The sequence below is a fragment of the Phyllostomus hastatus genome, unplaced genomic scaffold (genome assembly GCF_019186645.2).
Source record: "Phyllostomus hastatus isolate PE091 unplaced genomic scaffold, TTU_PhHast_1.1 phas_scaffold_78, whole genome shotgun sequence".
Taxonomy (NCBI): domain Eukaryota; kingdom Metazoa; phylum Chordata; class Mammalia; order Chiroptera; family Phyllostomidae; genus Phyllostomus; species Phyllostomus hastatus.
The window spans coordinates 35,059,618-35,075,837 of record NW_025334041.1 but is presented as its reverse complement, the minus strand read 5'-3'; the positions used below and the strand labels follow the sequence as shown (position 1 = coordinate 35,075,837).

General features: G+C 40.8%; 1 protein-coding gene across 4 annotated transcripts in view; it reads right to left on the bottom strand.

The window, feature by feature from the left end:
• Positions 1 to 16,220, bottom strand: part of ABCB4 (ATP binding cassette subfamily B member 4) — an 82,849-nt gene that overhangs the window by 26,557 nt on the left and 40,072 nt on the right. For all 4 annotated transcript variants that reach the window (XM_045827435.1, XM_045827433.1, XM_045827436.1 and 1 more), the window contains 2 exons: positions 6,684 to 6,845; positions 2,338 to 2,514 (listed from right to left, as the gene is read on the bottom strand). In XM_045827435.1, coding sequence (XP_045683391.1) covers positions 2,338 to 2,514; positions 6,684 to 6,845 — 339 coding nt within the window. The remainder of the gene's footprint in view (positions 1 to 2,337; positions 2,515 to 6,683; positions 6,846 to 16,220) is intronic.

Genomic DNA, 16,220 nt, shown 5'->3' with positions numbered 1-16,220 from the left:
CACCAGAACCCAGCCCAGTGCTGCCTTCTCTACGACATGTGCCCAGCTCACAAAACCAAATTCATCAGGCCCCTTTTCTCTCACCGCTGTTCCCTGTGCAGACTTCTCTCCTCACAGCTTAGCTTGTTTTTGTTTGTTTGTTGTTATTTGCACATCTCCTTTTCTAATATGTGAACTCTTTAAAGGTGAAGACAACATCTTCATATCCCCCAAAACTAGCCCTGTGCCTGGCACATATCAGATTCTCAGTAAATGTCAAACTTAATGTCTGGTCAAGCTTGAAGTATCCAGGTCACACATAGGAAAATATTCTGACAATGCAGGTGATTTAACATTAAACTAGGTACAAAAGCTTCCTATGGAATGTCATAGCTCATGGTCACTTAAATAGGTCCTGTTTGTGTCCTGATGAAACACAGAACAAAGAAGCAAGTTCCACTCTGCCCTCTTTTTACAAGCCACCCATTTTCTCATTTTAGTGTTTTGTTTTTCTCCCTAGTTAATATTATCTTTATGTCCTTTTCTCCAGCCTGACAAATGAGCCATTTTCCCAGGCTACTACTCAACACAAACAGGTCTTTGCAGGTCCCTCCAATCAGACTCAATTTCTCCCTCCTTTTGGCCACGCTGTTTATCCCCCTATGATGGCGCTTGTGCAATTTCCCTTCCCACTGTGCTTTTCTCTGAGAGAAGTGCTTGTCTAGAACACCAGACTCTACAGACTTAGCAGCATGACTCTCAAGATAAACGAGAAACTGAAAGTGAATACTTCCATAGCCAAAAAGGGGGAAACTGTTTATTTATCTTACTTGTGATAATTCAGCTCCACTAAAGTACGACTGTTACTCTTTCTATAAGTTCCCCAAGATGAAGACCTCTAGAAAGCCCTTGTAATTTCTTCAGGAAATAATATTGCGGGCAGAGAGTACCAGATGCAGTGAATGCTCGGTGGGCTTAGTTTCTTCAAGTCAACACTAGAGCAAAAACAGACTCATCCTTTATCAGTAAATAACATCAAAATGAATTCTCAAACCATTTCTTGAAATAAGAAAATATCTTTTTTAGGGATGGATTCCCTGGCTACTATAAAAGTTTGGCGTTACTTGAATTAATAAGATTCCAGTCTTCAGGTGAGAAATGTTAAAAAATGCACAATGTTGTTATTTCTGGCTATGCTCCCCTTTTCCTTAGTAAGAAAAATCATTCTAATTCAGAGTGGCAACGCATACAGCAAATTGATTCCATGTTCTACCTTCCCATGAAGTGCAGTTAGGTATGGCTGTAGTCACTGCCAATGACATGTAAGTAAAAGCACTGTGTGGAACTTCTGGAAAACCTTTGTTTCTTCCTGCTGCTTGGAACAGGGATGTGGTGGCTGAAGCTTCAGGAGTCATTTGATATCATTGAGGACGGAAGCCACATGCCAGGATAGGAGAGACAAAGATGAAAGGAGCCTGAATCCACGGTGACTGTGGAGACAGCATTTTAGCCCTGGGCTTCTCACCTCTAACATTTTTCTTCTTTTAATCCTCACCTAAGGAAACTCCTGCATTGCTTTTAGACAGAGGGGAAGGGAAAGAAGAAGGAAGAAAGAGAGAGGGAAACACCAAAGTGAGAGAGAAGTTATCGCTCGGCTGCTTCCTGCACATGCGCAGACCAGGGATCAAACCCACAACCGAGGTATGTGCCCTGACCAGAACCAAACCCACAGCCCTCACAGGTCACGGGACGATGCTCCAACCCACTGAGCTACAACGGCCAGGGTCTAAGATTTCTTTTTATGTAAAAAAGAAATAACTCTTCATTTGCTTGTACTGGTGTTATTCTGGGTTACCTAGTATAGGTAATCACATGTGATCCTACCTAACAGAGTATGCAACTATCAGCACCTCGTACAGTAGACTAGCCTTACAGGCACACTTCATTTTATTGCACGTCACAGATGTTGTGTTTTTTCCTACAAATCGAAGGCAAGACCCTTCCTAAAAGATTACTACCCGCTTTATTGCAGTGGTCTACAACCAAACCTGTGACATCTCTGAGGTGTGTCTGTATTTATCTCTGTATCTCAAAGATGAATGGGATATCTAATTTTGATATTAAGCATTTAAACGCAAAGGCTAAGTTTTTGGATATATTTTTTCCCATCGGTAATTCATTTTTAGTTGGAATTGATTTCAGTTCATTGTTAAATACACTTAACATCTCAAATTTTCTTTTTTTTTCAAGAAGAGCGTGGTTCACAGTAGGAGTCACCTGTGCCTGCAGCACACCTGCAAAGCTGAGAAGTTCAACAGAAAAACCACACAATAAAAGATTTAAGTGAAAACAACTCACAAGCTCATTGGTTTTCTCTTCAAGGCCATTCTGATACCTTCGTGAATTCCTAAGGCTTTTTTTAGTAGAATTCCTAAGTATTTGAGATTTCCAGCCATTTGGGGCCATACCCATGGCAGCCTTTCCATCATTTAGTTCAACTTCAACTTTGTCGGACTGGGTCTGGTTTCCTGACATCTGAAAGAAGAGCAAAATGTTCAGTTGTTCAGTTGTGTGCGTGTGGGCACCTGTGCGCAGACCTATGCAACCTCTGAGTTTAGAACCACACAGCCATTTTCAATATTACATGGGTCAAGGCTGTTAGATTTCCTAACAGCATCACACTCAAGATTAGCTGGAAAACTGTAGAGAAGGGCACCAACACATGAAAGTAAAAAAGGTTGAAAAGGACAGAAAGGTTATATTCAATTTGATCAATGTGAAAATTGGAGTATAAAAGTATTTTCTAAGAAATATAAGGCTTTTTTTGGTCATTCAGCAGGTATGTAGGAATTTCCTCAATGTGTAAGAATGCAGAGAAGGCATGACCACCAGGAAAGGGAAGAACAATAAAGAGAAACATTACCAAGAGCTCTGTTAAAGCTACAGACAAGGAAAAGCTGGTCACTCCCTCACACGAGGCAATTAAACTGCTTTCCTTGACTAACTGAGCACCATCAACTTTCTTCCTCACAGTCCTGCTCAGAATCACACCTCATCCCAGGTGACCCAACCTGCAGGCTCAACCTCATTGCAGGCTTTTGGATTAATTCTCTCTCTAAAGGGACAGGGAGGGGTAATTTAAGGACCTCTATGTAGCTTAATGCCAGGTAAGAGGCTATCAAGCCAACCTTGCCAGGAGTCTTGAGTTCAGTTCCCTGTTTGCTGCTTTGTGTCCAAGTACACATCTTAAAGGTTCGTCCAGGACCTCAGCCCCTATGCTGCTGACTTGTTCTTGCTCCTCCGCTCAGGTTCTGTCCCCAGCCCAACCCAATGACTAGTGCCTTACTGCATGTCAGTAACCTGTCTATTTTGGTCTCTGCACATTATCCGATCCTAGCTTTCCACTTGTGTTTTCACCCAACAGAATATTGCCCGTGTGCCTTGAACCACATACAGAGGTGTGCCCTGATTGGTGGACTCCTGTGATTGCTTATAACTGGTACTGTTTTATACCACTTCCCAAACAAACCCAACCTAGACTCAAGATTTAGTCTTGTAACTGATGCTTGCCTCCTCACTTCCACCCACTCCCACACTATCAGATGTGTTTTCTTAAAGGGTAGTTCTGCTCATTCGTACCACAGCTCAAAAATCTTCCTCAGCAGTCCACCACTCCACCACATACTCAAGTGTGGCCCTCCCCAAAGTTGGATCACGGTAATTCACACCAGGCCATCTCTTATGAATGCCTCTCTGTACCTTTTCCTTCTTTCATAATCTTGCCCACACTATCAAGGATAGCCCTTCCATTAAGCCCATTCTGACTTTAGCCTCCTCCTATGATCAAATGAACACTATCCCCCCATAATATTTTTTTCTGTGCCTTCCCTAAAGTCCTCATTTAGTGGGTGTTGAAGTCACCGAGCTACAAAGCCAAGATGGCCCTTGTCACCAGGTGATCACACGTATATTTAAAACCAATAGCCCTCATTTATTACACCTGAATAAACTTCAGCTGGCTTAAATATTTAATTGTAAAAAGTGAAACAATAATGTTGAAAGGAAATATGGGCAAATATCCTTTTTAAGAACAACCCCAGATCCTGAAGACATGGAAGAAAAAAAATAGTTTAATTATATAAAATTTTAAAAAGATTATGGCAGCCAAACAAACAATAAAGTGAAAATCAAAGAACAAAGTAGGAAAAATGTTTTCAGTATGCATGGGAGAAAAGCATAATTCCTTTTTTATTCAAGGTGTTCTTATAAATCAATAAGAATATTCTAAATAACCCAACCACGAAACAGTCTATTACAAAAAAAGGTTTTTTCACAGAGGAAAAACATACAAATGGCCAATGGACATGTGAAAACAGGCTCAATTTCATGAATAACTGAGGAAATATGGAGTTACTCTTTAGCTCTTCAGGCTACCAAGATGAAAAATAAAGACCAAATAGCTGTCAGCAGAAGTTTGGGTTATGGGGAACTTTCAAATTTCTGAGATACTCATGATTGAATTTTTTAAATGCTTGGATTTTAAGAAATAAGAATGCCTTACATTTACAATCTGAGAAAATTAAGGTACAGTTCAAAGAAACAACTGAGACCGAACAGCCCACCTAACGAAAAGCTGTGTTCATTCTGCTTAGAAACAAAACCAAGACAAGGGTGTTTCAACACCAGATTGGACTCTGGAGTTTGTAGAAAAGAGGCAGTGGTAGTAGGAGTGTTTAGTGAGTCCTCAGGCTCCCTGCGGCCCTTTCCTCCATCTGTCCAACAGCACCAGCAAGTAAGAGGTAAGGCAAACCCAGATCAGAAGTGTGAAAGGCATGGGTATCATGGTGGAGAAGTTCAAAGGGCCTAAGAATCACAGAATGCTAGAGCTGGTGGAAACATCAGCAGTCACTTAACACACAAGGACGCCAAAACCTAAGGATGTGCCCAAGCCATTGCTTAGTTGATGGCAGCCCTTTTCAATCACACCAGGCTGCTATTCAGTCCTTAGTCATACAACTTTTCCCAGGAAAGAAAGCTTAGGAAACAGGATAGAGAAAGGTCAGAGCTGCCCTATCCCCTCGGCAGTCCCCCAACCTAGGTCCTGGTGGGAGTGGAAGGTCCTTGTTTCAGGGACACAGAAGTAGGTCAGCCTGGGGAGAAAGTGGTGACCTCATTGGAGGACCCGACAGCAATTAGCAAACACACCATGATTAATCTCCTGCTGCTGGAGAACATTATCTGGCAAAATGAAGCAAACATAAAACTTTCTATCATTTCATTTGATATTTTCACTTAGGGAGCTTGTACATTTCAATAAATATTTCTCATGCAACTATTTTGTGTCAGGTGCTTCTTTTTAAAGATTAAATTGATTAAAGATTAAAGATTAGAACAGTCTTATTGAGACATAATTCACATACCATAAAATTCAACCCTTTAAAGAGAGAGAGAGAGAGAGAGAGAGAGAGAGAGAGAGAGAGAGAGAGAGAGAGAGAGAGAGAGAGAGAGAGAGAGAGAGAGAGAGAGAGAGTGTGTGTGTTTAGTATATTCAAGCGCTTATTTCTTAACCTTATAACAACATAGCATGGTATGTTTACTATCTCAAATGTAGAAACTGAGGCACAAAGAACTTAAGTTACTTGTCAGAAAATGAAGCAAATTTTTTACTTAACTTTTTTTGATCCACATGCTTCAAGAGCAATATTTAGAATAGAAAAATACTGGGAACAAACCAAGCATCCAACTTTAGAGAACTGACTCAGCAATTAATTACACATTAACACAGTGGAGCGCTAAGTACCCATTAAACAAATAGTATTTGGGTGATGTGGATCTGAAATACTAAGTAAAAGGAACAAAAATATATATGTACATGCTGGTCACAGTTATATCAAAGCAAATGCATATACTTTTACAAATATAGGAATTATATTTATAAGATAAAATATTTTTAGGGTATTTATTTTGCAAAGTTGCTCAAGTGAGTAAGCACAATAAAATGTCTTGTTCAATAACACAAACTGATGATTACCAATATCACCCATTTTAGGAGTTAGAGTGAATAATTTTTTTAACAAAAGCAAACTGTAGGCCTACCCTGTTTTCACCACACTTCACTTTACTGTGCTTCACAGGTAGTGCAGTTTTACAAATTAAAGGCAAGACCCTCCAGCAGTGAAAAAGATTAGGATCACCTCCTAGTGATACTAGCTCTAAGTCAGTGGCCTGGAACCAAACCCTCAGTGTCTCGGGGGCATGCCTGTATTCTTAGCCACATGGTGCTTGCTATCAGTCTTACTGGGTCATCTGGGAAGCATTTTAAAATCACATAAGAACCTCCCCTAATCACTAGAGATCCTGGCATTGCCCTCTTAGTCCTACCACCAGTTTGAGCTTCCATAATCTTATGGTGAAAAGGACCTGTTATTGAACACCCCCCGCCACCCAGGCAATTAAGAATCTCTGTCCTAAGGAATAAGTTCAAAAGGTTTTAGGCATTTTCTTTTATTTTCCTCCTCTCCCACCTTTTTCTCTTTCAGGACTACTTCACCAATTCTGAATTAAAGTCTCAAATGTATACTTTTAGGTATCTTCCTGAATACCACTTAATCCTCAGTATGACATTAGTTGTATAATATTTTAATCATGTAAAGAATATTATATCGAGGAGCAAACAGCAGAAATACTTCCTGGGAAGCAGATACCTGCATGTTAACAAGCTTGAAGTACAGCCCTTCCTTCTTCATCAATTCACTGTGGCTTCCCTGCTCCACGATGATTCCATCCTCAACCCCGGCGATGACGTCCGCATTGCGGATTGTTGACAATCGGTGTGCAATCACAATGGTGGTCCGGCCTTCTCTGGCCTGAAGGGGGAAAGGACAAATGTGCAGGGCAGTGGGTTTACAATGTCCACACACTGTCAATTAACATGCACAATTAAGCACTTGGCGGACTGGTCCATGGTTGATGAGACAGCAGCTTACCCTCCCTGTGTGATTAGGGCACAAAGGCATCATTCATGTATAAAAGGTTAAAGTGAGCTCTGGATCAGACAGGAGGCCAGTCCCTTTAGTGTGAGGATGAATAAGTCTGGAGGTGTAAGTAGTGTCAGTCTTTACTCAAGAAACAGGAGAAAAGTTTGACCCTTCTCAAGTGTGTTCATACTTGCCCAAGGAGCCCTGGGCCTATTATATGGCATGCTAGGGACTTCAGCAGAAACAGGTTAGGGGACTTGTTGGCACCTACAGCCTTCTCCAAAGCACTTCTGTAGGCTACTTTTGAAGTGCCCGATTTTACCTGATTCTGGTGCACTGCATGTAGGCAGTTTAGGTGACACTGTACCTTGGGGTCTGAACAGTTAAAAAATGTAGCTCCAAGTCCATCTGAATCACAACCTCTGATGTGGGGCTAGTAAGTTGATTTTTAATAAGTGCCCTGTTGGGAACCGCCCTGACTGGTATCAGAAAACTGAAACCCCCGCCTAGGCTAGGCTAAGGGAACGCCCTTGGAACCGTGAGCCGGCAAGGAGACAAAAGCTTATCTTCCTGGCAGTAATGCTGTTTCTGCTGCTGAACCCCAAAAGCTTGGTCGGTTAGCCAAAGACGGGTAAGATTCCCCACGGGGGGAAACAACCCAAGCCAGGCACGATCACTTTGGGAGGCCCCCCAAAAGAAGGACTTGGGGGGGGCTGCAGCAAAAGGGGGTGATGGACCCTCACTCCTCGGCTTTGACAAAGTCTGAGTTCTCAGCGTCCGGAAGAAAATCTCCTTATCTCTGGTGGCCTTAGTTCCCGCGCTCCACATAAGCCTGAAACAATGACGGGGAAGTACAGCTCGGTACTGGGAAGTGCGGATTTCCCGGGGTGATCAGGCCTAAGAAAGAACATGTAAATTACTGTGAAACCTTCTTTGTTCAAGAATGCTCTCAGTTGAATGAGGAGGGTCTTAGGAGGAAGCTAGTTTGTTCCTCAGCCTTACAGCTCTTTGACCCCCCAACTCAATAGACCGGCAGAGTTCTTTGTTTTATATATTCCTTACTTCCCCTAATGAGTATTGTACGTTACCTGAGTTATTATGCAAAATGAGCCTAATAAAAGCAGGTATGGACGGTAAATCAGCGCGCTCCCCACTAGGGGGGTGGCCATTCTGTCCCTACTTCCCCACAGAAACTGGTTTGTCTCTGTGCATGTGTGTTTTTTCTCGCGTATTGTCGAGCCATCCACAGTGTGCCGTGGTCACTGCTGGCCGGTGACCCACGCGCAACAGCTGGCGCCCAACGTGGGGCAGCGATTCGGGACCACAGAGGTGGGACCCCGTTCGAGACCACTTGGAACCAGCGGCTACGAGCCGTCACTGTGGACAACGCATCAACTTCGGGTGGATTTGCGCGCTAGCAGCCCAGGTAAGGGCCAACGACCCCGAACTCTTTCTCGGGCAAGTTGTGGGATGCGTTGAATTTTCAGGGAAGTAGGTCTTTCTTTTCTAGGTCGTTTCTCTCTTCGCGACCGCCTATAATTGGGTAAATAGTAATTTAATTCTCAAGTTTGGGGAAAAAAAAAGATTTGCCTTGAAAAAAAGTAATCAGGTGATTTGTTTTGGCCAATTAAAAGTAAATAAAAGTAAGCTTTTTCTTTAAAAAAAAAGAAGGGAGGTAAACATAGGTTGTAACTTATCTAAAGGGCAGAAATCTTTTCTACGTATATTACAACAAGTTCTTAAAGAAGCAAAGTATAAGGAAGTATAAGAAAGTATAACAAAGTATAAGAAAGAAAAGCATTTGGTGCAGCTTTTGCAATCTATAAGAAAATGTTGTCCTTCATTTCCTGATAGAGGGACGTTAGACATTGATGTTTGGGAAAAAGTGGGTGAAAGGTTGAAATCTTTGCAAAACAGTGGTATATCTATTGGTGCACACACCTTTGTAACCTGGAGGCTTGTCAGGGATTCTCTCGAGTTCATTTGGGCAAAGAAAACAGAGCTAGATGATGATGAATCTGATTCTGACAGTGAAACGGTGTGCAAATTGAGTGAGCAGATCACGGAGGCCCCACCTTCACCCCCCACAGAGAAGGATGGGATTTTGCTCTGTATCTGCTCTGAAAAAGGAAATTGAGGATTCCAGGGAAGGTTGAAACTTCACACTCTAGGAATGTAAATGGGAAACTGTAAAGATAAATGGAAAAGTAAATGTTTTAGGAAAGAAGTTATGTGATGTTAGTTAATAATTGAAGGTATAAGGCATGGAAATGCAATCTTGGTGAATATCAGAAGGAGTATGAAAGAAAGATTAGAAGGTTTGTGAATGTTGCAGAAAATCTGTGGAAGTAAACGTTTTAAGAAAGAATTATGTGGTGTGTGTTAGTAATTGAAGGTATAAGACATGGAGATGCAATCTTGGTGGATATCAGAAAGTGTATGAAAAAGAATAGAGAGTTTGTGAATGTTGCAGAAGGTCTGTGGAAGTGAAAGTTTTAAGAAGCCTGGTAGATAGCAGAAGGAAAAGGATTTTCCTTCACACTTTATATTTTTCTCCCTACCTGATCCCTCCAGAATTTGGCATTCTAAAGGAGTGAATGATGACATAAGGTCTCTTTGCATAAATCTAACAAGATCAGTCGTTAATAGTGGTTATGATTTAATTGTGCCTTCCAACTCTTTCCAAATCTGTTATCTCCAGAATATGACCAAAAAAATGAATGAATCCAAATGGCATTATAGCATTTAACAATGCACTGCTCTCCTTATGAGTCCGACAGTTTGTTAACACCTGGTTGCACTTATGGTTTAATCAATGCTACTTTAGAATTAGTCCAACAGGCTCAAATAGATCAGGAGATCCTGATCCGCCTTTCTGCAGTTGAATCAGCACTGGACTGGATTGGCGAACGCCAGGACGCTCTCGTGATTCGTCAACACCTAACCTGTGACCCTGGTTTCTCCAGACTGTGTGTCACACCGCTACAGTGGAATTCCAGCCAACATACTTGGACTGATATACAACATCGCTTGAGGGGAGCTTTCTCCACTAACTTAAAAGGACAAATTGATAAATTGCAGTTGGAGTTACATCATCAGCTGCAGGACATTCAACGTTTAACCAAACAGGACATTTTTTCGAGCCCTTAATGAAAATATTAATTGGCTGAATCCTAAAACATGGTTTGATGGAATTAATTTGAGAATTTGGGTTTTTGGAGCTGCTGGTTGTTTACTGATTGTGATATTGATTTGTGTACTTCGGTGTATTTGCAAATTGTTTTCCCAGGGTCGTGTCAGAGACCAGCAGGTAGCCACCTTTATGGAACCCTTAGCAGTCCTAACTGAAAACAAGGGAGAAGGTATGAGAAACCACTCTGGCAGGCGTAAAATTAAAACTCAACACCCACGTAAGAAAGTAGGTGATGAGTCGGTGCGCAGAACTGCACCTGTTAAGAAATCCTCTCGTAAAAAGTCAGGCTTGCATTATGCTCAAACTGCCTTGTAATTTGCCTTTCCTGATATCTATGTAATTTCTCTCAAAGATTGAAATGTAATCAGACCTATTACTTTTGTTTTTTCCCTTAATATGTTTTCTTGCACTGAATTTAGAAATTTAGGTATTCACCACCCATAGAATTTAGTTTCTGCTTTATATTTCTATTATTGCCTTATGATGTATGTAGATGTTGCTTTTCTTCTGATTTGCATTCGAAAAACAGCAAAAGTAGGTTTCACAGGCTTAACGACCACAATTGATTTTAAAAAAACTAAAAAAGGGGGATATGTTGGGAACCGCCCTGACTGGTATCAGAAAACTGAAACCCCCGCCTAGGCTAGGCTAAGGGAACGCCCTTGGAACCGTGAGCCGGCAAGGAGACAAAAGCTTATCTTCCTGGCAGTAATGCTGTTTCTGCTGCTGAACCCCAAAAGCTTGGTCGGTTAGCCAAAGACGGGTAAGATTCCCCACGGGGGAACAACCCAAGCCAGGCACGATCACTTTGGGAGGCCCCCCAAAAAGAAGGACTTGGGGGGGGGGCTGCAGCAAAAGGGGGTGATGGACCCTCACTCCTCGGCTTTGACAAAGTCTGAGTTCTCAGCGTCCGGAAGAAAATCTCCTTATCTCTCGGTGGCCTTAGTTCCCGCGCTCCACATAAGCCTGAAACAATGACGGGGAAGTACAGCTCGGTACTGGGAAGTGCGGATTTCCCGGGGGTGATCAGGCCTAAGAAAGAACATGTAAATTACTGTGAAACCTTCTTTGTTCAAGAATGCTCTCAGTTGAATGAGGAGGGTCTTAGGAGGAAGCTAGTTTGTTCCTCAGCCTTACAGCTCTTTGACCCCCCAACTCAATAGACCGGCAGAGTTCTTTGTTTTATATATTCCTTACTTCCCCTAATGAGTATTGTACGTTACCTGAGTTATTATGCAAAATGAGCCTAATAAAAGCAGGTATGGACGGTAAATCAGCGCGCTCCCCACTAGGGGGGTGGCCATTCTGTCCCTACTTCCCCACAGAAACTGGTTTGTCTCTGTGCATGTGTGTTTTTTCTCGCGTATTGTCGAGCCATCCACAGTGTGCCGTGGTCACTGCTGGCCGGTGACCCACGCGCAACAGTGCCCCAAGTGGTTTTTTATACATGCTAAAATCTACAAATCACCCCTCTAAGTAGCTCAGTGAACTGGCATGTTGACTTGGTGGGTTTATTCATGGGCATTTAAACCCTGGAAAGTTAAAAAAAAAAAAGGCAGTGAGGAACAAATACCATATGATCTCACCTTTAACTGGAACATAATCAACAAAAGAAAAAAGCAAACAAAATATAACCAGAGTTATTGAAATTAAGAACAATCTAACAAGAGCCAGAGGGGAGGGGGGAGGTGACAGTGGAGGGAAGAGTTTCCAGGAACTACTATAACGGACACATGGACAAAACCTAGGGGGAGGGTGGAAGCAAGGGAGAGAGGTGGATTTGAATGGGGTGGGGGGAAGGGGCGGGGAGAAAATGCAGACAACTGTAATTGAACAACAATAAAGTAATGTATGAAACAAAATAAATAAATAAATAAAATAAACCCTGGAAAATGCTCATCAAATTATTTATGCTATTTCTTTAATAATGGTTACTCTTCTTGATGCTCATTAGGCTAATAGTTTCTTTTTTTCCTACAGGATTTTATTTTATTTGCAATGAGTTTTTTGTTTGTTCTGCTTCATCCCCTTGACTTTTTCACCCAGCCTCCCAACCCCCCACCATCTGACAGCTGTCAGTCTGCTCTCTGTATCTCTGAGTCAGTTTCTATTTTGTTTGTTAGATAATGTTGTTCATTAGATTCCACATATGAGTGAAACCATTTGGTATTTTTCTTTCTCTGATCATCTTATCTCTCTTAGCATAATGTTCCACGTCTACCCATGCTGTCACAAAGGAAAGTATTTCCTTCTTTTTTACAGCCAAGAAGTATTCCATTGTGTAAATGTACCACAGCTTTTATCTATACATCTACTGCTGGGCACTTGGGCTGCTTCCAAATCTTGGGGATTGTAAATAAGACTACAATGAACACAGGAGTGCATATATTCTTTTGAATCAGTGTTTTGGGTTTCTTCAGATAAATTCCCAGAAGTGGAATTGTGGGACCATAAAGGCAGTTCCATTTTTAACTTTTTCATGTAACTCCACACTGCTTTCCACAGTGGCTGCACCAATCTGCATTCCCACTAACAGTGCAAAAGGGTTCCCTTTTCTCCACATCCTTACCAGCACTTGTTGTTTATTGATTGATTGATGGTAGCCATTCTGACAGGCATGACCACTTCTACTCTGAGGCAATAAAACCTGGTTGGGTTGGTCATTAGAGTATAGCCTAATTCAGCTAAGTAGTTAAAAATACAAGTTAAAAATAGATTCTTAAGAGGCAAAAAAGTGGGACAATTCAAAATGGTCATCGGTCGTTCAAAGGATAGACAAAATGTATATATCCACTCAATGGGACATCATTGCACCATAAGAAGGAATGATATTCTGATGCATGTGTCAACATGGATGACATAGAAAACATGATACCAAGTAGAGAAGACCAGTAAAAAGACCACATACCATATGATTCCACTGACATGAAATGTCCAGACTAGGCAAGTCTATGGAGACAGAAATTAGATTAGTGGTTGCCAGGGGCTGCGGTAAGAGTGGAATGGTGAGTGACTGCTAATGGGTACAAGGTATCCTTCTGGGATGATAAAAATATTCTGCAATTAGATAGTGGTGATGGTTGCAAAACCTTGTGAATACACTAAAAACCAATGAATTATACATATTAAGAGGGTGAACATCATGGTATGTAAATTATATCTCAAAGTTTTAAAAAAGAGCAGCCATAAAAATTCTGAAAAATTTTGATGAGAGGGGAATATCTCTAAATTAAAATATAAAATGCTACAACAACTAACATAGTAAAATCTGGGGGGAGCTATCACACGAATAGGCAATTTGACCCACAGAACAAAATGGAGTCCAGAAAGAGATATAAAACAATTAAGAATTTGTATATGATAAATACAGCATTATTTATTAATAGGGAAAAGATGGACTATATAATAAATGGTATTGAGCCACTTGTGTAGCCACCTGGAAAAAAATAGTGTGATCTTTCAACTTCAGTCCTTGGTCTAAAATAACTAGATGAATCAACTGTGTTTAAATAAATATAAAAGAGTTAAGCCATAAAAAGGAAGACTGGAGCACAGCTCTACTGGATGTTTTTAAGGCTGTTCTTTGATTGTTAGTATTCAGGTGCCAAAGAAGCATCCATAAGTCTTTAATGATGTGGCTTGGTCCAAAGACATATAGGAAAAAACATGATCATTCTAAATATATTCATGATACTAACAGTGATTAATAAATTTTTAACAGTGGCTATGTTATCATTACGGTAACAGGTTGATGTTATATCAATACCAAAAAACAAAAACAAAAACAAACAGACTGAAATCAGCTTTGTGAGTGACTAACTGGTGTGCCAAATACACAAAGCATATATTTGTGAATTTAAGTTAGTAACTGTCACCCCTGACCAAAAATTTCTGGCCAGAGTAGAGATTTGACACAAAGAGATTTTTTTCCCTGGCTTCTCAGACACCCTAACGATGACAACACATTGGCAAATAAACACCCTAGATTCAAAGACACCCACTATTAAGAGATTTGGACCTTGTACTAGTTTGGGATGTGCAGGTGAAAGGCAGGCCCAAACAAAGGGGGTACTAATCCATTAGCCTTTCTGGAACTTCTGGGAAAAAAAAAGCATAAAATGAAACCTTTTGAAATTGTTTCATAAAATCACCATGGAGGCTAACTGTTGGCTCTTTTCTTACCCCTCCTGCATGGTGACGCTATGAGTAAGAGAATGCATGCAGGTATGAAACTTTGTGGTTATTGATTTACTTGAAAAAATCAAAATATCAAATTTTATGTCTGCTCTTATATTCTTTAAGATCTTATATTTAAAAACTTATTTTTTGACAAATAGTTGCCATCTAGTCAAAGGCTAAGATGGTCATTCATCTTTCTTTTTTACTGCAAACATGAATTATCTTGATGAGCTGGACCATGGTAATATTTATTTAAGCTCTACTATGTGCAAGGCACTGGACTGAGTGTTATAAAGATACAAATATGAACAATTTATTAATTTTGTCCCTTAAGGGGCTTGTTCTTTCTGGGTCATATAAGTAAATAGCTCACTATGGTAAGCTATTGGTATCACATGAGAGGTACTGACTGATATGTAAAGGATCCACAAAAGGAAAATGTTATTTTTCCAGGATAGGTAATCAGAGAAGGATAATGATAGATATAACAGTGATATGTCTTTATACTTCAGAGGAAACATAATAAATTACAAAATTCAACTTTCCAATGTTAAAAGAAAGTTGTTTTGTAACTTAGAATGACTGGCCAATTGACTCACTATAACCATCATGGGGAGTACAGTAGTAAGGATTTCCCTTTCAGAGATACGGTTTATTGTCTGCAGAATACATCAGTTTAATTATCCTGCAAAGCATGGAGTCAGTTAGGTAGATTATAAACTATTCATAGCAACAATGGTAGATTAAACATGGCAACAAACATTTTACAGCTACTCCCATCCAAAGGGAGAGTCTATTTCTCCACCTCCTCAAATCTGGGCAGTCCTTGGGACTTGTTCTGACCAGAGAAGAATGTGAAGGAATTGATGTTTGTTTAATTTCTGGAGCTGAGCCTTCAAGGGGCCTTAGAACTTGTGTGTTTGCCACCTTTGAACACTACCTTGAAACCACAGTGAAAGGAAGCTGGTCTGGTCTACTGGTGGAGGAGAAGCCTCGTGGAGGAGAACCCAGCTGCTTCAGGTGACAGCCATCATCGGCCGGGCACACGCTTGAGGACGTCTTGAACATTGAAGCCCAGCTGACCCTGAGCTGAAAGTAGCTGCCTGAGTGAGATGAGGAAAAAACCAGCAGGGGCACCATACCAGCCAAACCACTAAGTTTTGACTTAAAGAAATGGATATGAAAATGGGTAATTAGATTGGGGCGCTACTATAACAAAAGTCTAAAACACGTAACATTGGCTTTGTGATTGAGATCTGAGTGGTAGGCAGTGGCTGAAAGGAGTTGATGATATTGTTAGCAGAGAAAAGTAAGGAAATTACTATTGGAGGCTGGAAAGAGGGTGGCTTGTGTTATGTAACCTCGGGATAATTGGAAAAATGATTCCAGCAGTACCTTGTAAGAAAAATATTTTATCTCATGAACTTGTACATTTAGCTAAAGAGATTCTAGAGATCTCTAAACAGAATGTTGAAAGTACCAATTGCATTCCACTGGCTGGATACAAGGTATGGGAAGAGAGTGATGAGCTAAAGAAGGAGCTATTTGATTTTCAAGGAGAATTCAGAGACCACATAGAAGACCCAGAGTATTTGCTGGGTAAAACAAAGTATTAATCATCAGTGAAATTAGGTCAAAGATCAATTCAGAGTGTGGATATGAGATTTTTTTTTCTTGTTAAAATCTCTAAAAGATTGAGGGCAGATTGTAGTAGACAGTCTCAGCTTGATAAAAGGGCTTCTACGACTTATAAGTAAGGATTTTCTCAGAGCAGTTTCACATGCAGCCCAAAACAGAGAGAGGCTTGTCTTGAAAAAAATCATGGGTGTAGCGTTACGGGCTTGAGTAAACCATAGTCATATTCTAAGAAAACTGAGTCTTTAAAAGGGTCC